General features: G+C 36.3%; 1 protein-coding gene across 1 annotated transcript; it reads right to left on the reverse strand.

Annotated features, from left to right (window-relative positions):
* Window positions 1-16,542: 16,542 nt before the first annotated feature.
* Window positions 16,543-24,942, reverse strand: LOC113052185 (transmembrane protein 88-like). Its single transcript, XM_026216555.1, has 3 exons — window positions 24,294-24,942; window positions 20,761-21,153; window positions 16,543-17,982 (listed from the first exon to the last, which is right to left on the reverse strand). Exons 2-3 carry the CDS (start codon window positions 21,145-21,147, stop codon window positions 17,701-17,703), a joined length of 669 nt encoding a protein of 222 aa, XP_026072340.1. The 5' UTR covers window positions 21,148-21,153; window positions 24,294-24,942; the 3' UTR covers window positions 16,543-17,700.
* Between the last annotated feature and the right edge of the window lie 1,435 nt (window positions 24,943-26,377).

The following is a 26,377-nucleotide window of genomic DNA, read 5'->3' on the forward strand; positions in this document are numbered from 1 at the left end:
GATCAACTGTAAAAATAACAAATTTTACCTCTTCCCAAAAGGGAAAACGACAAACAATCAAGAATGCATGATTATGTGTCTCGGCTTTGCAGTCAAAAGTGTCATTATAATGGAAGTCAATGGAGCAAAAAACAGCCACCAACAATAAATTAGGGAAAAAAATAAATAAATCTAATGCTGCACAAAAACTAAAAATGCATCAAAGCCAATCTTGTTACTAATCTTTGACATGCCCAAGACTGTGATAAAAAGAAAATCCAGCCACAATTACTTTTATATTGAAAATAAGTCATTTTGTTAGTTTTTCCCCCCTAAATCAGTGACATCATTTATGAACTTGGCAATTAAAGAGTTAAAATATTGGATTTAAAAAAAAAAAACATTTGGTAGTTTTGATCAGGATTAATAGATTTATGCAAAAAAAAAAAATATTGAAAAAAAATATATTTATCTGATACATTTTTATAGCAGTTTAATTGAGTGGATGTTTTCATCCCGAACATAACGAAACACATAACGAAAGGGTAGTGAATTTGAACAATGCACAAGGGATACATAATAATTTTTATTTGGCACCAGCCGCAGTTAATGTTGACAGCTAACAGGAGTGTGGTGGGGTGCGAGGTCTGTTTTGACCAATGGATGGAGACCTCAAGGCAGTGGCCTAAATGCTGATCTGAAGATTTTGTCTTTATAGATTACAGTTTACATTGTACTACTGAAGTACACCTCTGCATGCAGACACCCAACTGTACAAATGCATTTATAGATTTAAAACCCAGTCCTGAACCGGGCGAACCATGTTCTGCAGAGTTCAGTTCCAACACACTTGCTTGGACATTGCTACTGATCCTGAAGACCTTGCTTAGCTTAGGTGTGTTTATTTGGGGTAGCCAAACTTTGCAGGACACTGGCCATCTAGGAGGAGGACTGAGAGTCCTGACATTAGCTCTTTACATTCACTGCATGTGATTTATCAACACTGAGTACATCTTAAAATGTACAGCTCATGAAAAATAAAAGTTCCAGATGGACAAACGTTAAATGCATAAACCAGTGTGAATAAAAAATAAATCTTAAAATAAATTTGGAGGTATGGTTGAAAAAGCCAGAATGGGAAGTTTTAAAGTACAGCTTGAAGTGTGAAGTTTATTCTTGTACACAGATATGGCATATTCATGGTAGTACACATGAAATTAATGTATTTATTTGTCATTTAAACTTACGTAAATGTAATCTAGTGGACATTAAGTGTTAGACCTTCATTGCTCAGATAATGAAAGTCACTAGGATTTTTTGAGAAGGAAAAAGTCTGACCAGTTACAGCAACGAGTCAGTCGAGTCTGAAGATCTGAGCTGAATTTGGTGAAACCTTAAAATTTTAGTCGTTGTCAATTACTCTCATAATAAATGATAATCATGTTCAAATATATGTCGACTTTCTCAAGGCCAACAAAGAAGACTAAAAGAAAAACCATTCAATTTAGTATGTAATAAAACGAATATTACTAATATATTTCATAAATTTAACTATAGTAATTTTCCCAATTAATTATTAATGTCACACACACCTACCTAGTGCCTTTTGACTTAAAAGATGAGAGTGGTAAATGTTACAGACATATTATCATGGAACTGTTCAGTCTATTATTGATTTTTATTTCCTCTTCACTTTTATCCAAGGAGACAAAACTATTTGCACTGTATTTACAGTGGGACAATATTCATACAATACTATAACCTAGAAATAATTTAAAGGCGTGACTTGCAAGTCACAGCAGCACGAATTATGTGCGCAGTAACATCTGACTCAAATATTATGTTAATTAACAGTGAGCGGTGGTTTCTAGACACTACTCTTATAAGACTCTTATTCTGAAAGAATGTAAGATCGAGTTGAAGGCGGAGCGATCCGACCAATCAGATGAAAGGAGCGTTTCAGCTCCGCCCACAAGTGCGAATGAAATATTGAAGCCATAAGCCGTTTTTTAAACCCAAAACGACAAAATGAGAAATCAAGTCAAAAACTCATTTTCCGTTTGTTAACCCCTTTACGTGCAAACATCGCTGACGGCCCCAGTTTATTATTGTTTCACTTTCACAGCACATTAAACATCACTGTCTTACTTCATCTGGACAAACTGTGCATCAATGGAAAGTGTAAAGACTCTAGCTTCGATATTTGACCAATATTTTGATAAAACATTGTTGCAGTGACAGATATTTAGTGATTTATGTCAGGAGTGCAAAATAATAAATCCGTATTATGCCACATTTTGAATAGAAATTCACAACTCACTCATATTCAGTCACGTCAAGAGCGGTTTATTTGTGTTCACATAGACTCACTTAACAGAGTCAATAAGGATTTATAGACCAAAGATGCATATCTGCGGAGATATATGGATATAATCAGGGTATCTTCCGTCCATTCCAAATCCGTTTCAAATTAAAAAACAGAAAACGAAAAACTCAAGAGGATTCAATTGAGAGAACATGAATTAAATAACGAGAAATGGAAAGATGGCTCGTTTATTCGTTATTCCATCTAGATTAACAAACGGAAAATGAGTTTTTGACTTGATTTCTCATTTTGTCGTTTTGGGTTTAAAAAACGGCTTATTGCTTCAATATTTCATTCGCACTTGTGGGCGGAGCTGAAACGCTCCTTTCATCTGATTGGTCGGATCGCTCCGCCTTCAACTCGATCTTACATTCTTTCAGAATAAGAGTCTTATAAGAGTAGTGTCTGAAACCACCGCTCACTGTTAATTAACATAATATTTGAGTCAGATGTTGCTGCGCACATAATTCGTGCTGCTGTGACTTGCAAGTCACGCCTTTAAATTATTTCTAGGTTATAGTATTGTATGAATATTGTCCCACTGTAAATACAGTGCAAATAGCTTTGTCTCCTTGGATAAAAGTGAAGAGGAAATAAAAATCAATAATAGACTGAACAGTTCCATGATAATATGTCTGTAACATTTACCACTCTCATCTTTTAAGTCAAAAGGCACTAGGTAGGTGTGTGTGACATTAATAATTAATTGGGAAAATTACTATAGTTAAATTTATGAAATATATTAGTAATATTCGTTTTATTACATACTAAATTGAATGGTTTTTCTTTTAGTCTTCTTTGTTGGCCTTGAGAAAGCCAACATATATTTGAACATTATTATCATTTATTATGAGAGTAATTGACAACGACTAAAATTTTAATGTTTCACCAAATTTCCTTCTCAAAAAATCCTAGTGACTTTCATTATCTGAGCAATGAAGGTCTTACACTTAATGTCCACTAGAGGGGGAGACAGGATTTCTATTTACGTAAAATGGCAAATAAATACATTAATTTCATGTGTACTACCATGAATATGCCATATCTGTGTACAAGAATAAACTTCACACTTCAAGCTGTACTTTAAAACTTCCCATTCTGGCTTTTTCAATCTACCTCCAAATGTATTTTAATATATTTTTTATTCACACTGGTTTATGCATTCAATGTTTGTCCATTTGTCCATCTGTTTGTCCATTTTTCATGAGCTGTACATTTTAAGATTTACTCAGTGTTGATAAATCACATGCACTGAATGTAAATGCTAATGTCAGGACTCTCAGTCCTCCTCTTGGATGGCCAGTGTCCTGCAAAGTTTAGCTACCCCAAATAAACACACCTAAGCTAAGCAAGGTCTTCAGGATCAGTAGCAATGTCCAAGTAAGTGTGTTGGAACTGAACTCTGCAGAACATGGTTCTCCCGGTTCAGGACTGGGTTTTAAATCTATAAATGAATTTGTACAGTAGGGTGTCTGCATGCAGAGGTGTACTTCAGTAAGTACAATGTAAACTGTAATCTATAAAGACAAATCTTCAGATAAGCATTAAGGCCACTGCCTTGAGGTCTCCATCCATTGGTCAAAACAGACCTCGCACCCCACCACACTCCTGCTAGCTGTCAACATTAATTGCGGCTGGTGCCAAATAAAAAATATTATGTATCCCTTGTGCATTGTTCAAATTCACTACCCTTTCGTTTTGTTCGGGATGAAAACATTCACTCAATTAAACTGCTATAAGCATTAGATGAATTTTTTTTCCCCTAATTTATTGTTGGTGGATGTTTTTTTTTCACTGACTTCCATTATAATTACATTTTTGATTGCAAAGCCATGAAACATAATCATGCATTCTTGATTGTTTGTGGTTTTCCCTGTTGGGAAGAGGTAACATTTGTTATTTTTACAGTTGATCACTAGGTGGGACCATTAACCCTTTAGATAGGCCTGTGCAAAAAAGGCTTAGTTTCTGGCCTGTATATAGAGTTATATGGAGTTTAACAGCAAATTATAGTGTGTGTGTGTGTGTGTGTGTGTTTGAGAGAGAGAGAGAGAGAGAGAGAGAGAGAGTGGGAGAGACCTTTGTTTACTTACCTTGATGTATCTGAAAAAATTCAAATATGCACCTCATGCTCTCAGAACTACATGGACTAAACAATAAAAAAAAGAAGTGTGTTTATGCACCTGCTGACTTTTGATGGTGAAAAGAACGGAGGGCCTATGTGTGAAATACTTGTCTTTTCTTGATGGTGAAGCCAGTTTAAAACCTTTAAATCTTAACTACTTCTTAATCTTAAAAAAAAAACTACTTTGAACATAATTGATTATGGACCAAAATGCAATACCAACTTCAAATAAGCAGCAACTCGCTGGAGGGGTTAAGCTGCATAATCATTTCTAAAACTCTGGTTCAAGTCAAGCCCTTTCTCGTATTGCTTGCTGCTCTTCTCACCATCAAATGACCAGAAGGATGGCATGCAAGTGTTTAAATCCATGTACTGTTTTTGTTTAGTCTATACTTATCACCACCATTAAAAGGCAGCAGGTGCATAAATACACTTTTGTTTACTCCATGTAGTTCTGAGAGCTGAGGTGTACATTTAGATTTTCTCAAATACATCAAGGTAAGTGCGCAAAAGTCTCTCTCTCTCTCTCTCTCCTACACACATACACACAATATAATTTGCTGTTATACTCCACATAACTCTATATACAAGTCAGAAACTAAGCTTTTTTTTGCACAGGCCTATCTAAAGGGTTGATGGTCCCACCTAGTGATCAACTGTAAAAAATAACAAATTTTACCTCTTCCCAACAGGGAAAACCACAAACAATCAAGAATGCATGATTATGTTTCATGGCTTTGCAATCAAAAATGTAATTATAATGGAAGTCAGTGAAAAAAAAAACATCCACCAACAATAAATTAGGGGAAAATTTTTTTATCTAATGCTTATAGCAGTTTAATTGAGTGAATGTTTTCATCCCGAACATAACGAAAGGGTAGTGAATTTGAACAATGCACAAGGGATACATAATAATTTTTATTTGGCACCAGCCGCAATTAATGTTGACAGCTAGCAGGAGTGTGGTGGGGTGCGAGGTCTGTTTTGACCAATGGATGGAGACCTCAAGGCAGTGGCCTTAATGCTTATCTGAAGATTTGTCTTTATAGATTACAGTTTACATTGTACTTACTGAAGTACATCTCTGCATGCAGACACCCTACTGTACAAATTCATTTATAGATTAAAAACCCAGTCCTGAACCGGGAGAACCATGTTCTGCAGAGTTCAGTTCCAACACACTTGCTTGGACATTGCTACTGATCCTGAAGACCTTGCTTAGCTTAGGTGTGTTTATTTGGGGTAGCTAAACTTTGCAGGACACTGGCCATCCAAGAGGAGGACTGAGAGTCCTGACATTAGCATTTACATTCAGTGCATGTGATTTATCAACACTGAGTAAATCTTAAAATGTACAGCTCATGAAAAATGGACAAACAGATGGACAAATGGACAAACATTGAATGCATAAACCAGTGTGAATAAAAAATATATTAAAATACATTTGGAGGTAGATTGAAAAAGCCAGAATGGGAAGTTTTAAAGTACAGCTTGAAGTGTGAAGTTTATTCTTGTACACAGATATGGCATATTCATGGTAGTACACATGAAATTAATGTATTTATTTGCCATTTTACCTAAATAGAAATCCTGTCTCCCCCTCTAGTGGACATTAAGTGTAAGACCTTCATTGCTCAGATAATGAAAGTCACTAGGATTTTTTGAGAAGGAAATTTGGTGAAACATTAAAATTTTAGTCGTTGTCAATTTCTCTCATAATAAATGATAATAATGTTCAAATATATGTTGGCTTTCTCAAGGCCAACAAAGAAGACTAAAAGAAAAACCATTCAATTTAGTATGTAATAAAACGAATATTACTAATATATTTCATAAATTTAACTATAGTAATTTTCCCAATTAATTATTAATGTCACACACACCTACCTAGTGCCTTTTGACTTAAAAGATGAGAGTGGTAAATGTTACAGACATATTATCATGGAACTGTTCAGTCTATTATTGATTTTTATTTCCTCTTCACTTTTATCCAAGGAGACAAAACTATTTGCACTGTATTTACAGTGGGACAATATTCATACAATATTATAACCTAGAAATAATTTAAAGGCGTGACTTGCAAGTCACAGCAGCACGAATTATTTGCGCAGTAACATCTGACTCAAATATTATGTTAATTAACAGTGAGCGGTGGTTTCTAGACACTACTCTTATAAGACTCTTGTTCTGAAAGAATGTAAGATCGAGTTGAAGGCGGAGCGATCCAATCAGGGTATCTTCCGTCCATTCCAAATCCGTTTCAAATTAAAAAACAGAAAACGAAAAACTCAAGAGGATTCAAGTGAGAGAACATGAATTAAATAACGAGAAATGGAAAAATGGCTCGTTTATTCGTTATTCCATCTAGGTTAACAAACGGAAAATGAGTTTTTGACTTGATTTCTCATTTTGTCGTTTTGGGTTTAAAAAACGGCTTATGGCTTCAATATTTCATTCGCACTTGTGGGCGGAGCTGAAACGCTCCTTTCGTCTGATTGGTCGGATCGCTCCGCCTTCAACTCAGTCTCCTCAGTCTTTCAGAATAAGAGTCATACAAGAGCAATATCTGAAACCAGATGTAGACACATAATTCGCGTTGTTGCGACTTGCAAGTCACCCCTTTAAATTATTTCTAGGTTATAGTATTGTATGAATATTGTCCCACTGTAAATACAGTGCAAATAGTTCTGTCTCCTGGGATAAAAGTGAAGTGGAAATAAAAATCAATAATAGACTGAACAGTTCCATGATAATATGTCTGTAACATTTACCACTCTCATCTTTTAAGTCTAATGGCACTAGGTAGGTGTGTGTGACATTAATAATTAATTGTGGAAATTAATATAGTTAAATTTATTAAATAAATTAGAATTATTAGTTTTATTACAGACAAAATTGAATGATGTTTCTCTTTTAGTCTTCTTTGTTGGCCTTGACAACGACTAAAATTTTATTGTTTCACCAAATTCAGCTCAGATCTTCAGACTCGTTTGACTCGTTGCTGTAACTGGTCAGACTTTTTCCTTCTCAAAAAATCCTAGTGACTTTCATTATCTGAGCGATGAAGGTCTTACACTTAAGGTCCACTAGAGGGGGAGACAGGATTTCTGTTTATGTAAGTTTAAATGACAGATAAATACATTAATTTCATGTGTACTACCATGAATATGCCATATATGTGTAACACAGGTTCTTCAATGATAGATGGTGTGGTAGGGGGATATACCTTAGCTCAATGATAGCTGTATAATATAAAACAACATTAACTACTGCAGCTGGTACCAAATAAAAATGATTAAGTTTTGGAAAAACTGCAAGTCAAATGTACTTGCACAAATGACTTGCTGTTACATAATACCCCATATGCGTTGTTGGGGACGTTTTCCACTAGGGGGTAAAGTTGAGTCTTATTTTGGCCACAACTTTCTCTGTGTTGCAGCTAATGGAATGATTGGTGACAAATCTTATTTTGACACTTATTTTGGGGGAAAACCACAAACAATCAAGAATGCATGATTATGTTTCATGGCTTTGCAATCAAAAATGTAATTATAATGGAAGTCAGTGAAAAAAAACCATCCACCAACAATAAATTAGGTGAAAACTTTTTTATCTAATGCTTATAGCAGTTTAATTGAGTGAATGTTTTCATCCCGAACATAACGAAAGGGTAGTGAATTTGAACAATGCACAAGGGATACATAATAATTTTTATTTGGCACCAGCCGCAGTTAATGTTGACAGCTAGCAGGAGTGTGGTGGGGTGCGAGGTCTGTTTTGACCAATGGATGGAGACCTCAAGGCAGTGGCCTTAATGCTTATCTGAAGATTTGTCTTTATAGATTACAGTTTACATTGTACTTACTGAAGTACACCTCTGCATGCAGACACCCAACTGTACAAATTCATTTATAGATTTAAAACTCAGTCCTGAACCGGGAGAACCATGTTCTGCAGAGTTCAGTTCCAACACACTTGCTTGGACATTGCTACTGGTCCTGAAGACCTTGCTTAGCTTAGGTGTGTTTATTTGGGGTATCTAAACTTTGCAGGACACTGGCCATCCAAGAGGAGGACTGAGAGTCCTGACATTAGCATTTACATTCAGTGCATGTGATTTATCAACACTGAGTACATCTTAAAATGTACAGCTCATGAAAAATAAAAGTTCTAGATGGACAAACATTAAATGCATAAACCAGTGTGAATAAAACATTAAGTGTAAGACCTTCATTGCTCAGATTATGAAAGTCACTAGGATTTTTTGAGAAAGAAATTTGGTGAAACATTAAAATTTTAGTCGTTGTCAATTACTCTCATAATAAATGATAATGTTCAAATATATGTTGGCTTTCTCAAGGCCAACAAAGAAGACTAAAAGAAAAACCATTCAATTTAGTATGTAATAAAACGAATATTACTAATTTATTTCATAAATTTAACTATAGTAATTTTCCCAATTAATTATTAATGTCACACACACACCTACCTATTGCCTTTTGACTTAAAAGATGAGAGTGGTAAATGTTACAGACATATTATCATGGAACTGTTCAGTCTATTATTGATTTTTATTTCCTCTTCACTTTTATCCAAGGAGACAAAACTATTTGCACTGTATTTACAGTGGGACAATATTCATACAATACTATAACCTAGAAATAATTTAAAGGCGTGACTTGCAAGTCACAGCAGCACGAATTATGTGCGCAGCAACATCTGACTCAAATTAACTGTTAATTAACAGTGAGCGGTGGTTTCAGACACTACTCTTATAAGACTCTTATTCTGAAAGAATGTAAGCTCGAGTTGAAGGCGGAGCGATCCGACCAATCAGATGAAAGGAGCGTTTCAGCTCCGCCCACAAGTGCGAATGAAATATTGAAGCCATAAGCCGTTTTTTAAACCCAAAACGACAAAATGAGAAATCAAGTCAAAAACTCATTTTCCGTTTGTTAACCTAGATGGAATAACGAATAAACGAGCCATTTTTCCATTTCTCGTTATTTAATTCATGTTCTCTCACTTGAATCCTCTTGAGTTTTTCGTTTTCTGTTTTTTAATTTGAAACGGATTTGGAATGGACGGAAGATACCCTGATTCGATCCGACCAATCAGATGAAAGGAGCGTTTCAGCTCCGCCCAAAAGTGCGAATGAAATATTGAAGCCATAAGCCGTTTTTTAAACCCAAAACGACAAAATGAGAAATCAAGTCAAAAACTCATTTTCCGTTTGTTAACCTAGATGGAATAACGAATAAACGAGCCATTTTTCAATTTCTCGTTATTTAATTCATGTTCTCTCACTTGAATCCTCTTGAGTTTTTCGTTTTCTGTTTTTTAATTTGAAACGGATATGGAATGGACGGAAGATACCCTGATTGGATATATTTACTGATGTTTACTTCATATTTCTTCAGACAGAATCGTCATTTCTATTCATTTTCCACGGATTTACGCGATCTGATGATAAACAGCCTCTCCCAGCGATCGGTGTGTGCGTGCAGTAGTCACAGCTCGTGCGGTGTGTGACTCAGACTCTGATTGGGCCTTCCCAATGTCAATCTGAGAGTGTCATATCTGGACACCGCCCCATCGTGTCACATGCTTCCTGCACACTTCCTGGTAGTTATCTGGCCAAAACAACACCGAAACATCTCTGTACACACGAAATAGCCGAATAATAAACCCGCGATTACGATAGTAAAGCTTGGTATGAGAATTTCTTGAGATCTGGGGCGTTTTTATAAAAAAAATCGAAAATGTACATCGGAAATGCTAACTTGTGCAGCGATGAAAAAGGCTACAAATAACATTTTTACAACAGTAAACGACCAAATTCCACCAAATTCCACCCCTGATCGCTAAAGGAAGTTATTATAAACACTCAGTCGGGGTTTAAAGTGAGTTTTGAGTAAAAGTGTACTAATAATTTCATAAATTGTCAGATGTAGCTTGATGCTAACGTTAGCACCAATGCTACTAATAGCAGGTGCTTTTCTTCTTCATAATGCATTTTTGTCTCAATAATTCACGTAAGGTCGTAAGAAAATGTTTTGTTGTATTTTTATAGTAAGACTTTTGATAAATAAGGGCTAAATGCAAAGAGAGACTGAAGTGAGATCGCTGCTTTGTTGCTTTGTAAAGCCTGAAAAACCACAATCAAGGCTAATAAAGGTTGAATAAAAACAAAAGAATAATGATAAAAGAATAATGCGGATAATGTGTCATACTTGGCGGAGGTGTGAAAGAACCGTTTTGTGAGAACAATACAATCATGATTCGGGCAGTTTTCAACAGTGAAACATACACAAAGAGCACATGAATGTTTACATGTGAGATCTTACAGAGATGACAAGGGCCATAAATCAATCTGATTAGCCTTCTCTAAAAACACACATGACATGGCCTTAGAAAATATTTCATAAAATTCACAGTTTTACAGATTCGATTATGAAATTTTTTATGAAGTCTTGGAAGACTTGTGGCCTTAGCTACACTGTGTTTTCAAACTCATTTCCTACATCAACATTTTTAAAATACATTTAAAACATATGTTTTTAATATTTTTATTTTTGTTTTTATGTTTGAGCTTACATATCTCTAATATCATAACAGTCTGAGTGATTCTGATTCCTGAACAGTAAACTTTAAAGTGTCAGCTTTGTGAACAAAGGTTGATTATGTATCTAGTCAGAAAGAATCATGAGCAGAAACCTTTTTATTCTGGGTATGTAATTTCGGTCTCCATGCCAAAAAAGGGGGGTTACTAGTAAGGGGTTAACCTAGATGGAATAACGAATAAACGAGCCATTTTTCCATTTCTCGTTATTTAATTCATGTTCTCTCACTTGAATCCTCTTGAGTTTTTCGTTTTCTGTTTTTTAATTTGAAACGGATATGGAATGGACGGAAGATACCCTGATTAGGTAGATATGTATTTTGCCAATTACATATCCAATTGAAACACATCAAATCATATCAATACAAAACATCAAATTCTCAAAGATGAATCTGAAAGTAAAATATGCATACCTGACCTTAGAAAATACATAGTATGAAGTGAAGAGACACACAACACACTACGGGCTTTCTGGCTACAGAAATCGCCCTGATCCTCTTGCTGAAATCGTTTAAATACCTCAGACCAAGAAAACATCCCCCGAGATAAAGACAGGAACTAACAATTGGAATTTGCATTAACTCCGGTCCCAAGCCTGGGTGATTTTACAACTCAATGGGAACAGGGGGTAATTAACATGGAAGACCCTGGAAAAAGGGCCCTCCCATTACAGTAATCAAAATATTTCTTAACTCTTAGGATCTGTATTATCTTCTAATCTACTTTTGTAAGATTGAGATCATTGTACCAGTTGCACTGAGACATTTCCAATGATACTAGACATGAATGTTAGTTCACTTGCGTTGACATTTTCATGCAATCATTTTGAGCAGACTAAGTAGAAGGAAGAATGGGTAAAGGGATTTAAAATGAAACAAATGGCCGGAAGGGGAGGAGGTCTCCTACTCCTCCACTTTGTGGGGTGTCTCGAAGATGCCCATGTATGTTTGTATTGTCTGTTTCTCAGGAGATCAAAGTATCTCAGGTTCTTTAATCCTTACAACTGTGGAGTAGTTTTATTTTGAGTAACTTTTACTTTTATTTCACTACATTGCAAAGCATAAGATCGTACTTTTAACTTCACTACATTTCATACAACATATCGTTACTCCCTATAATATATTACGTCCTCCAACACGCAGAAGCGGTGTCTGATTCATCATAAACGAACTGAGTCTTTTCAAAATAAACTATTAAATCAGATCTCAAATCGCACCAAACGATTTGTTTACGAATTGGAATTATCCGATTGCAGCCTACTTTCAATGGATTGCAGCTGTTCTGGAGTCGACTACTCACGGATTCAAATGAATTCAAACCGTTTAGTGTGAGTCTACAGAAGTAAGAACCGGGAGATCTTGTGAGCGTGTGTGCGTCTGATGTTGCTAAAAGTAAGTTATGTCGAAATTTAGGATTAATTATTGTAACTGAAAATCATCTTTAGGTCAAAATTGTCAGTTGTTTGGGAACTAAATCCGCTGTAAAGAGTGATCTATTTAAGCTCATTGAAATGCTCGATTGCAGACGATGCAGACACATCATTCAGCGTCTCTGTGTTTTAGGTAAAAAAAAATGTAACCTTTAAACTAACACAGATTCAATGCATGTTCAAATTCCCCACTGCCGTAATATTAAAAGTTTTATTAAAATGCTACCATGTCTTATGTGACGTCTGTTTTTATATTGTTTATCAACAGTAAAGTTATATTGTTTGGATTAACTAGACGAGTAGACAGACATGAATGTTTATTCATAACCGTACTGAAAAGTAAATAAGTAAATATTGTTAGCTGATGCTAACTGTCTAGATAACAAGCTTGCTGGTGTTAACTTGAGGTAATTATTATAAATAATGTCCAAATATTTTTATTCAACCACCTATATATATATATATATAGAGAGAGAGAGAGAGATTACATCTGAGGAGAAAAGGATGTGATGTTCAGAACATGGTAACTACAGTAATTATCAAAGTGGGAAGAGATGCACCCCGTTTGGCCAGGGGTGTTTTACACCACAGACAAGGTTTGAGAAGGAAAAAATCATTATGAAAATATAATTGTATTTTCCTTAAAATGTTCTTCCTACCTTCAGGCCTTATTATCATGTCATATATAACGGTGATGTTCTTTAAAACAAACTTTAAAATACTTTTTTCTTACTGGTGAAAATCAGATAGTCAACTCTGCTTTCTCTCAGGTACATCACAGTGTAAGCTTCACAGTGAACATTACTCTCGTCAACGTAGTCCATATCAACAACACAAATATATCTAGACTCAATATATTGGTTATTTTAGAAAAAATCCCAGGTATTTTGAGCAGTAGGATTATAAAAAAAAGTGCTAATATAAAATTAAATTAAGTAGCATATTTAGAAACTGCAAACATCTATCTTTCAGTACTTTTTTTTACTTTAGTACATAAATTGAGTACTTTTGTACTTTCACTTGAGTAAAATTTAAAAAGGAGTACTTTTACTGGAGTAATATTTTATATCTGTACTTTTACTCAAGTACTTGATTTATGTACTTCATCCACCACTGCAAATAATGAAGGCTAAAATGCCTGTAGTCTAAAGCAAAATGTTTACAAACATTATAAAAACAGCTAATAGTTTCTCTTGAAAACAAAACAAGTTTAGGCTATGAAAACATCAAACCAAAAACAAATTAATTTAAGCCGAAGCTGATGCCTGCATCTCTCATCCGGCACGAATCCAAATGTTTCCATTTTCCCGACGTATCTGGATGCTACAATATTATTTATTATATAGTGTTTGTACTTTTATCTACATAAAACATCATCCTTCAAATCGGCTTTATCAGCACAGTGAGGCACAGACACTCTGAACGTAACATGTTGTACAACAGAGCAGTCATTTTTATTTCTTTAACTCTATTTTATTTTGTTAATGTACAGGCTTTAATAAAGCAAAATTATGTTGTGTCAGCGCGATGGTCATACCAAAGCTGATTGGTTATATTGAAGCAAGACATTATTCAAAGCTGTCAGCTTTTGCAAAATAAAGAAAACCGCTCTCTGCAGTGTCGTTTTCCTTTCCGAAAACTTTGGAACATGTCACAATGAACCGTAATTTAGCACACCTTTTATTTCGTTTTGTTAATTGGTCAATATGATTTAAGTTAAATATATTTAGTGTATATGCCTATATTCCTTTTTATGTAAGCCTATATGGGTTCTTTTTCAGTTTTCTCCATTCACAGAAGTGCTGCAGGTGTGTGATATGTTGAATTCATCTCACATATCCTCAGATAAACTCTAAGGGCGGTGCATTGCCATTGTGACTTGCGTATGATGAATTCACAGCTGGGCGGACATTTCACTCACTGGCTTCAGCATCACATTTGCATATGCCCTACTTCTGGAATTCATGATTCATTGACAGCAATTTTCAAATATTTAATGGAACGATAAAACAACGTTATTAACCGGTTAATGACCATTTAAAATTTTCGATCTTTTCATATTCAATTAAGAAAACAAATTCAGAAAATCAAAAAAGGACTTATTTCCTTATTCGTTTACAAATACAATATTTAAAAAAACAATAAATGAGTGATTTTTTTTTTTTTTTTTTGTATTTTCGATTACATGCTCAAATTGAATATGACAAATATGAAAAACGTCTACACCATTAATCTGATTTTGATATTTAGTTATCCAACTTGGTCCGTGTATCTTTTGGTCATTTGATTTTCTATTTAAAAATAAATAAAGATAAATGAGAAACGGTTTGGTTTTAGTTTTTTTCGTTTGGTTTAAGAAACGCAAAACGAAAATGTAGCTGGATTTTTCGTATTTTTGTTTGTGGGTAAAAAATGAGATTATGCTTTGATATTTGTTTGAATGTGTGGGCGGCGCTGAAACGCCCCTTTCATCCCTTCTGTACTGCACCGACAAGCGGCAACCACAAGCTCAGTTCATTTTCACTAGGAGAGAAGCGGCAGACAGCAGAGTTTATTAATCTTGCGAATTCTTTGAGTGACCGGTGGATTGCCGCTGCTGACAGTGCCGTTGTGCTAGGTGGGCGTGGCTTCAAGTAGCTCCCGACTTTTTGCCCAATTTTTATTGTTCGGGAGAGTCGCGCGGTGACATGCTGCCAAGATGGGGTGAAATGCTATTTCATGTATTCAGAGTTTTTTACACTGTTAAAGAGTTGGATTCCCATGCTAAACATGGACAAAGTTTCAAAAATTTAGTTTTCCGGTTTGTCACAAGTTTCGGAAAGTTTTTTCGAGTATGGCTCTGTGTGGCGTTAGATGGAGCGGAATTTCCTTATATGGGTCCTAAGGGCACTTCTGCCGGAAGAGCGCATGCTCCCGTATAGCAGAGCACAGCAGAGACATTCACTGATCAGAGCGAGAGACCGAAATGTCACCAAAGCACAAAAAAAAACCCAGCATTAAGGGACCAGTGGATGGAGTTTTTTACAGAGCATCAATGGAGTTGTGCAAGTGTTTTTGTTTGTTCCCTGCATTTCGAAGATGTTTTTTTTTTACAAACAAGGCCCAGTTTGACGCTGGATTTGCACATCGTTTATTTCTTAAGGATAATGCAATCCCAACGAAAAAGGTTCACGATCATGTGTTGGAACCGCATGTTGGAACCGGTGAGTAAAACTGCTTCAAATATCTCTGTGTTGTTAACTTAGCTATCGGCGCGTAAGCACATCAAGTGAGCAACGTGCGATGTTGGCATCAAACTGCACTTCCCACATGTACACCTTTTAAAGAAGAAGAAAAAAAAAAAAGGTTACATAAAGTGGAATTAGTCATTTTCCAAAACCGCTAAGCAAATATATACAGTTATAATACATACCACATAGAGACGTCCTGCAGTAGTCGTCGTTGCTGCTGCTCTTGTTCAATTTCAGCCTCTGGATGTGATTCTGGATCATAAATGTACGCTGAATCTGACTGTTAGCCATGGTTTGTTTTGGATGATGTTTTTTTTTCCTCACGGTAATGTCACAACTTCCAGACGCAGATGCTGTCAACGCAAAAGCTTACGCGCACTCGTGATTCTTTAGCTCGGCCCACACGTCACTCCTCCAGCCGCTCGTGTTTTTCCGGGAAAAAATGGTACAGACTATCTTTCTCTTATAAATATAATAAAACTAAAGACTTTTTGGAGATATGAAGGATGCAGTACTACTCTATAGGTACTCACGATTAACAGGATATTGAGTGAAAACGAGCATTTCACCCCCCCTTTAATAAATAAACAAACAAGAACCATGGCAGAAGAAAGATTAAAATAAGAAATAAGTGCAAATAGCTATGGATTCTATTTACACTGTTAAAATGGCAGGATTTTCTGCTATTTATACTACTTATTGCAAATAGTGGCAATAATCTGCACCTCAGTATTGTAGTTCATTATAAAACAGTATGCAAAAACCTTAATTTTTTTTTAAATTAACTTTTAATAATTTTAAATTCCAATTATTAAATGGATGCCACCTTGAGACTATAAAGCCCTTCCTCGCAACTTTGATTATTTCCTTCATTTTTATTGAAAATTAATGCTTTTGTGATGTGATTTGAAATTTGTAAAGGGAGAAATAACTTAGTTAAACTTAGTAAAACTTAGTAAAAGGCAGATTCGAACACGTGTTGATTCCATCAAATTGTGAACACACGGTTTTCCATCTGCACCACTAGAGCTGACGACTGCACTTTAACTGTTCTAATTTTGACTAGCTCAATAATATTTATAAGGTTTATAAATGTATAACGTGCCCTTAAAGTGTAATATTACAATATGCACAGTGAAGTAAAGTGCAACAGAATGTTAATATATTGTAAAAAAAATACTACACAGATATTACAGAATAAGCTCTGTATTTCCATGTGATTTTACCTCAGATGAAACATGGTTAAAATAATGGCTATGTGCTGTTTGCTGTATTATATTTTACAGTTTTTTTTCCCATCTTTTTTTTTACACCTTAATGTTCTAGGTGCGAAAACTTACATCACGCAATGCAAATTACACACACATTTTTGTCTAAATAAATTTTTTACAAAATTAGGAGAGCAGCCCATCAGTTCTTTGAAATTGCAGTAGTTAATGATTTGTATTAAATGTAACATTTAAAGAAATGGAAAATACACTGTACATGTTATAAGAAAAACATTTAACAAAATATTTTTGACTATGTCTTAAGACAAATGTAGGGCGAATAGTTTTTATACAAATAGGTTTACGTACACATCATTTATGGATATATGAATTTGATTATTTCATGAATGTTGATTACTGAAATTGACTAATTTAAATTGATTGTGCTATAACAGTTGTAGGACATTTATGCATGTAGTAGATAATCCAAAGTGACCTACTGTGCATTCAGGCTATACAATATATATTTTTTTTTTTTACAGTATGTGTGTTCACTGGGAATTAATCCACAGGAACACATTAAATATATAGGATCAGACAAAGATGCTGTATATGGCTTTAAAATTTGTAAATCGGTTATTTTGCCTGCCTTTGTCTGTCATAAAGATTTCAGTATTTTTATTTGGGAATTATTTTTTTTTTTTTTCATCCCTCCAGTACAACATGAGTATAGTCCTCCTTTCTACACCCACACTTTCCCCTTCCTTTCTCCTTTCCCAGATTGCTGTCCACAGCAGCCCCCTGTCAAGCCTCTGTGCTGGGTAGCTGGAAGGTTCTTGTAGACGGCACGACTGTATGGAATAAAACAAAGACCCAGCTGAAGGTGACGAGCAAGCCGGCAGTATGCAGCCAAGGCCAGAACCAGGAGTGGAGTCACTAGCAAGAATCCCACAACCAGCAGAGCCACACATCCACCATCATTCAGTAGATCCGAGCAGTACAGTGATGACCCCTGTGAACGCACCTGAAAAGAGAAATATATGACTGGTGTGGACCTGTGTGGGGTAAAGGATGAATGGTGGAATGTATGTGGGTGTAGCTGAGGAGGGTCAAAGAGAAATTAAGGGTCCCTGGAGGAATGCATCTCTGAGGTGTGGATAGACAAAAAACGGACACAGTGGAAAAGAATGTCTGCCAACAGCATATATGCTTGTTTTCTTTAGTTAGTTGATCATTTGTTATTTCTAAGGTAGTTTTTTTTTTTTATATTTATAATTTTTATTATTATTATTATTATATGACAGAAAACCACTGTTGGCCTGATTCACTTAAAATTCTGAATATAACCATTGCTTTGTAAAAAAACAAATCCTAGCAAAAGTATTGCTAAAATTTGCTAACATTAATATTAGAAGTGCAGTTGACATTGTGACATTTTGAAATATATATTATAGCTTCTAAAGATTCTCTCTTTGAGCTTCTCTGTGCCTGATCGCTAGCAAAATTATGCATCAGTCTGCCTGAACCTACAATAATAGTATATGCACAGAGACTTCAAAAATACTTTTTACTTCATTTAAGTTCTTTTAGTTAAATGGCATTGCACAGGACTGAAAGAATTGCAGCATAAAAAAAACCCTGCATTCTTAATTTAACCACAATGAGATTAAAGGATGGAGAGCAATAGGCAGGAAAAAACGGTGATCGAGTAAACAGAGGAGGTAGAAAACCGATAAAGCCCATATGCATTTTAAGCTGCTCTTGCACACACAGCTGTTTAAACTATCATTCTGACGACACCTATTCAGCGCAGATGATCCATTGGTGAGCAATTGATGTAATGCTGAATTTCTACAAATCTTTTAGATAAAGAAACAAGCTTCATATTGGATGGCCTGAGGGTCAATAAATCTTCTCAAAGCTAGAAATCAGCCACTGTTCTTTTTCAGTATGTCTCTAAAGTATGTGGAATTCCAGCTTTCTGTAGAACTGTCATGTGTGCTGATAAGATTAGAGCTAAACAGAGTAGTTTCACGGAACTTGTCTTGATCTTGACCATATCTTTAGAAAGGATCCAACACCTACAGAGAAATGCACACATAACTTCAGTTTTTTAGCACGTGGTTGGAATTCATGTTTATAAATGATCCTATTATGCGACTTGACAGAAACCTGACTAGTTGACTTGAATAAAACAACAAACTCTTTACGCCATGGAATACCATGGTGGTCTGTTGCTCCTTACAGATCTTTAGATTTACCTCTTTCATAGGCTGTCTGGTGTCACATGGTGACTAATTGGTTTGTGTGGCCATTGATCTTGGATCTTAAAGGTCTGGTAATTGGAGAGGTCAGAAGAATTCAGCCTTAATTTACACACACTGACCCTTACTGACCCATGGCTGCTCTGTGAAGATAACTTTTTTGTTTTGCTTCTAGAAAGAGATTAAGAGCCTGTAAAAGTAAGATACAGGGTCTGTATCTTGTGGAAACATGTCTGTTAATTCTGTAGTAAAGTTTGAGAGAAAGCGAGAGATTCTTTTGTTGAAAATGAACAGAGCTGGTACAGTGGAGAAGCAGTAGATCTACTGTTGTTTGGGTCAAAGTACAAGAATTTCAAGGCCGGTCACTATACGACATTGAGAAGTTTTTGAAACTCCAGTATTCAACTTCTGTCCTGAAAACACTCATCGTCTGACGTCATCCTCCCAACTCCTGACCTGCCCCTGCTAATACTCCTGCACTCAGACTGCTGAGAAATGCCCAAGATTAAGAGATTATTTGGTGAATCAAAGAGAAACCGAGGCCAAACTCCCATAAATCCCTCGAAGAATATCTCTCAATCATGATTAGTCTTTTTCCCAGATTATAAATGACATTCCTTTAGCAGCTGCACTGTCTCAGGGACCAAATTTGAAATATATTTTAAGCCTCGATGACTGTTTTTAAATTGATTTTATTGTCCCAAAATCTAAATCTAAAAGTTGCATAGCTTTTGCTGTGAAGGCTCCATTATTATTCAATAGTCTTCCCATTGATACAAGATCTGCAAAGTTCTTTTCTCAAAAATTTGGAGTTCTTACAAAAATCCTCAACCTGGTTTATGTACTTAAATCATATACAGAATAATAATAATATCTTATACAAAATAATATAATAAAATATAAATTTGTTTGCTTTAAGTCCACCCTTTGACCCCTATTATAAAACAACTTTTATTTTGCTACGTGGACAAAAATGAATGTCCTCTTCACATTTGAAATTAAAAACTTTGAGCTGTATGTTTACTGTTGTATATAAACTCATTTGCCTTGCTTACTTCAAAAATAGCCTTTTCATTCATTTTGTGTATTGTATGCTCACAGCGGAAGCCATGGCTTAGTTGTTAGGGAGTTTGACACCTAACTCTAAGGTTGTGGGTTTGAGTGTTGGGCCAGCAATTCCATGACTGAGGTGCCCTTGTGCAAGGCACCGAACCCCCAACTGCTCCCTGGGCGCTGTAGCATAAATGCCATCTCACTGCTGTGCGTGCGTGCAAATGGGTTAGTGTTCCTGTAGCTCAAGTGGTAGAGCATTGTTTGATTCCCTGGGAACACATGATAGGCAAAAATTGATTGCCTGAATGCACTTTAAGTCGCTTTGGATAAAAGCGTCTGCTAAATGCATATATATATATGTAATTATTATTTTTTTAAATGCTGCGCACAAATTCTGAGTATGGGTCACAATACTTGGCTGTATGTCACTTTCACTTTCATTTTGTATATTGTGACCAGTTCGGTGGACTTCTCCCAGGTCTTACCGTTGAATGACAGATGAAGCCGATCACCACCATGACAATAGCAGGAGTGAGGATGAGCCCGAAAACCAACCCTGCCAGGCAGGCGTTGATGGCTGCGATCACCAGGTTCTGTGCTGTCACAAGTACTGAACACGCCCAGCAGTCCAGAGAGCCCCGGAGCTCCAGCGGTGCTTCACCTCTCCCAGCCTCTGCAGCAGAGTAAGGTGGCGGCACAACCACTCCAGACCCACCTACTGGGGTCCTGGCTTGCACAGTGGAGGCCAAGGAGTTTGTGTGTTTGAGACTGGTGTGATTGTGATGGTGATTATGGCTGTTGGTCGGGAGCTCTTCAGAGAGGTCGAGGGCCTGGTGATGAGCCCCCTTCTCCAGAGTGCCATTCATGCTCATCCTGATCTGAAAGTGATAGAGAATGAAGAACTTTACTAACCACTTCTTATTAAATTGTGAAAGGATATCAGGAACGTTTACTTTTAAGCTTGAAAAATGTTACATGTATTTTATGTTTTTAAATCCTAAATCATACAAGCCTTCTTTTAATGGTGAATTTACTCAAATTTGGAAGTGGCCATAGATGAAGATTCAATCCCCATCTTTCTCCTCAGCCCGCTTAAAATTTGAGATTAAATTCTACTCTGCTGTCAACACTCTGAAAAATATGAAACCAGTGTCTGCGCTAAACTGTCTGGGGTTAATTTCACTCTGAATCCTCCTCAGCAGTTGTTAAAAAAAAATAAAAATATAAAATGTATTACATATTGTCAGCAGAGGATGCAGTGACTTTGACATCTTCTTTGAGCATTTTTCAACTGCTTCACAAAAGTTCAGAGCAAGGTTAAATCACTTATCACCAGGAAACTAGGTTTGTGATCTTTTAATTAGGTCTTTTTTATCAGAGACTGATTGTTATCTGAAAGCTATCTGGCCCTTTGGAGTAAATTAATTATGTGAGTGTGTTTGGAACAACATACGATCAAGTGAGGAAGAGTAAAAGGCCCTCAACATTGCCGTAACCCTCACCTCTTGGAATTTTTACCTCCTCTCTCGCTCTCTCTCTCGTTCTATATATATATATATATATATATATATATATATATATATATATATATATATATATATATATATATATATAATTTATGTATTTATTAGTGGTGGGCATATATTTATTTATTTTTATCTAGACTAATTTTACTGTAATCTTGGAATTAATCTAGATTAAAATGGCTCATTCGAATTCTGACGAAGGCATTCAGAATATGTGTGCTCCCCAAATAAAATAATGACTAAAAGCAAAGTCCTTTTAGGCACGTCGTGCCACTCGGCCGCCATCTTGGCAATGCCTTCGGGCAGCTATTTCAGACTAACAAGACCAGACTCATATCTAAATGAATGGGCAGAGAGTCAGAACTGCACTTTCACTGGTCACCGGGACATAAAAACTGCATGTATGGAAACAGCAGTAAAATATGATAAAAATAGTATCTAGTCCGTGCTGCTTCAGCACCACATATATGACGCACACGGACTGCATGCAGAGTATGTGTGAAACAGGCATGCGTCTTGACAAGGTTTGCACTGGGAAGCTTCTTTAAAACAAAAACAAAAAAATTATGATTTCCCCGAAGCAAACCCGGGGGCATCTTAGCTGCTTCCATGTTGGCACGTCACGTTTGATGTGGTAATTTCACAGTAGGCATACACGCAGGTTTAAAGACTCGTTCTCGACCCCTACAGATTCGGTTAGGTATACATCCGCGCTAAAATATCAAGGTGAAAGTCATCATAGCTCGCTTAGTATAGACCCAGCCAGGGGTGCTGCACAAGATCCCGGGCCCTATGCATAGGCAGTCCTAATGCCCCCCCACCCCACCCCCCTGAAAATATATAATCCAGACTTTTCAAGGGCCCTCTCTTCCTTTGGGGCCCTGGTAATCGGTACTGGTTTTGCCCCCAGTCTGACGTCCCTGGACCCAGCTCTCAACCCAACTTTGAGAATAGATTAATAGATTTTTTATATATCTCTTGAATGGGTGAATCTCACAAAGAACATGTCTAGGTGTCACATTACACCCCAAATACATTTTTTTTTCTTATTATTATTATTTTTCTCCCTTTAGTTTTCATAATTGAGCCACTCAATCAGCCCCTAGTCACTCTGATGCTTATGTTGTAAATCCTTTCTGGGCACCTTGACTGGCACCTTGGCTTTTTACTAAAAAACTTTTGGATACTTGACCAAATATATCAGTCCAGTAATTTTTTGGGGGGGGATTTATTATTTGTATTTTATTATTTTAAAGTAATTATTATTTTACCTTATTTCATTTTGTTCCTCCTCCTATTTGTGTATGTTTGTTCGGTCTTTAACTTAAAAAGTATTAATAAAGCACCCTCCCCCAATCATTGTAATGTTCCACTTTTAAATTGGCTAGAAATTTTCATTTAGCATAAATTTTAAAGTTCATTGTAAAACAGTAATGTGAGCTATCCTGTCAGGATGCAGTGATTGTTCGAAAAATATACATGGGATCCCTAATGCATAAATTAAGGGTGGTGCAACAAATGGTACTTTGTATAAATACTTTTATTTATAATTTCTTTTTCTTTTTCTGCTCATCCAGAGCTTCAAGCTAGGTTTTTTGGTTGTCAGTTCCAGATAATTGTGGAGGGATGAAAAGAGCTGCCCTACCCCTCCTCATTGCTTAGACAGTTAGACTGACCATCCAAATAGGACTACAGAACAATAGACCGTGGTCAAACTACATAAATACTTAACACGCCATACAGCTGCGGCCTCAGTGCCACACGACAAATGTCTAAAAATGGATGCAGGATGGTCCACGACTCTTTCTCTTTCACACACACATGCACACTCACACTAAAAAAAAAAACTAGATCCTGAATATGACATCAGTGATGCATGATGAGGGAGACATGCACACGTTTCTGCGCTTACTTACCGTTGTGTTGTCTTCCTGCCTTTGTATTCTGTTTTTTAGTGCATATACAGCGGGTGACTCAACATTTAACACCCGCTAACACTTGTTTCCACATTTCTGGCCATCACACAATTAACTTGGACCCAACACTTGAGGCTATAACCTAGATACTACCATTTTTATGCATGTATAAAGCTGAAATTAACTTAATGCATAGGCTACTCTAAATCCATCCATAAAACACTAAAATTGTATTGATTCAAGGTGGAATTGGTTTTATTTTTCTATTTGCATTAGATCTGACTTTTTTTTTTTTAACCAATGTATGGTTTCGCCTGACAAGGTGTTATAAATTATGCAGCCATATATTAATTAACTTTGTTAACAGTCTTTCATTAGATGTTACAGATATGCGCCACTCAAGACTAGATTATGCAGAAATACATGTGGTTACTCCTGAGCAAACGGTTATGTAAATGTATGTTATGAGTAATCAGCAGATAGGTGTATCTGTAAATTCCAAACATTCTCCTGTTGTAGACTACGATAGCTCAGTCTCACATGCACCTCATTAATCCCTCCGCACCCTCCACTCACCCAATGGTGTGACTCCAATAGACCTCTTCTTTTCGTAGCTTTTGTCTAACTCAACATGCACTCCTTGTTTTGTTTTTTCAAGTTAGTTTGAAATTCCTTGTTCTAGAAATTCTAAAAATGTTTCTCCTTTTGTGCAAGTCTGATCGCTCCTCTCATTTCTTGTGTTCTCTTAAGTGTAGTTGGTTTTGACTCAGATTTGCTGTATATTGTACTCTCTCTCTCTGTGAAGCTGACTGAGATATAGCAGTTTTAGCAGTGCCTTTCTCTGTGCCTCCAAGCCCCTCCCCTTTTTACTTGGCCCTTTTCTTCTTGCTCTTTCTTCACTCTTTGGTGGGGGAAGGAATGTTTATTTAAAGTGCCAAAGTGAGGACTTTAATTACTCCTGATGGATAGAGAGGACATGAAACCACATCTATCTTCCAAACTTCTTCCCTTCTTCTCTGCTCATTCTGTAAACTGTTCTGACCACATGGTTGCGAGTGTTTGTTTTCCTGTAATCATGTGTTGGTTTGGTTGATATTGCCATATTGGTTGATCATCAATCATAACTCCAAGATTTCGGGCTGTTTTTGAAAGGGTTATGGCTGTCATGTGATGAAACGATGGGTTAGCTGGTATCACAAGCAGTTCTGTCTTTGCAAGGTTGAGTTGAAGGTGATCGTCCTTCATCCAGCAAAAAATGTCTGTTAGACAAGCTGAAATGAGAGCCGGTATCATCGGATCATCAGGATGGAATGAGAAGTAGAATTGAGTGTCATCAGCATAGCAGTGAAATGAAAAGTCATGTTTCTGAATGACAGAACCTAGGGATGCCATGTAGACAGAGAAGAGAAGTGGTCCAAGAACTAAGCCCTGAGGCACACCAGTAGTTAAATGTCGTGACCTTAGCGGTCCAAGATACCTTGAAGGACCTATCTGAGATGTAAGACTCAAACCATATAAATTCTTTAATGGTCAACATAGTTAAAGATAAAAATTGGATGTGACTAAGACTAGTTAAGGGGCTTTTTATTTCGTGGGCCACATACGATGAGAACAGAAAGGATCACAAACAACTGATGGCTAGGACAGATTTGAGAGAGCTGAAAGAACAATTGAGTGGAGCAGCATAGTTTCTCCTAGATGAAAAGAATATATGAAAATACAAAGGGAGTGGTTGCACATGGGAGGAATAGAGTAAATGTTTGGTTCCATTACTGATAAGAGCCCATCTGTGCAAGAAATCACAGACAGATCAATTAATGTCCGTCAGATATGATTTCCCTCTGCTTTCTAGAGTCAGTGTTTACTGTTTCTCTTCCCCTGAGAAGTGACCCCTGACTTCACTAAAAGGAGACATTTCAAATGAAAAGATAAATCCTGTGCTAATATGCAATATATATGAGCACTTAGTGACATGATTTTTGAAGGAAATTATATCCCAAATATATCTTGTCAAGATTTGCACTGAAACTATTTATTTTTTAATAATGTCTTTGAGTTATTTGCATTCACCAGCCTCTGGTTTGTGGCGAGTGCTATTTTGAGTTCACCACCATAACGCTTGTCTTCAAGCTTTGTACATTTAACAAGGATTTGGCTTTCTGAATGAAGCAAAATTGAGCAGTGTGATAAAGGAAGGGTGAAAAGAGCTTCCTATACTTACAGGAAGTAGGAAATCCGCAAGCCTGTGCAATGTTAAACTTTGAATGAACCTCTAATGCCCTTTTTGAACTCTTTACTTAAGGTCCTGGATAGTTTGTGTTGCTGCTTCTAAATCACTTTCAAGTATCTGCTAACATATTAGGAGTATTATGATGGGAGTACATTTCTGCAATAACTTAGCATGAATTATAATTTGTTGTAAAATAATTTATCAGTTGGACTGAACGCTTGATGTATCTGACCATCATTTTAACTGCTGGAGCTGTTATGTCCCACATGGGCCCACATGGGTGTGTTAATATGGAACACTTAAAAGCTGCATCATGAAGTGACCATGAACTAACTGAGAGCGGATCACAAATATAATCAAGCTCTGGTTTTTCTGAACCTGCGTCAGCAGGGAAGAACAGGAAAGAACTTTGATAGGGATGAATCTGACA

The sequence above is a fragment of the Carassius auratus genome, chromosome 32 (genome assembly GCF_003368295.1).
Source record: "Carassius auratus strain Wakin chromosome 32, ASM336829v1, whole genome shotgun sequence".
Lineage (NCBI taxonomy): Eukaryota > Metazoa > Chordata > Actinopteri > Cypriniformes > Cyprinidae > Carassius > Carassius auratus.

Excerpts from the sequence above, each read along its gene's own strand:
- LOC113052185 (XM_026216555.1), bottom strand. The coding sequence starts at position 21,147 with ATGAGCATGAATGGCACTCTGGAGAAGGGGGCTCATCACCAGGCCCTC. Across the intron at positions 17,983-20,760 it reads GCTTCATCTGTCATTCAACG|GTGCGTTCACAGGGGTCATC; the intron begins GTAAGACCTGGG and ends TTCTCTTTTCAG.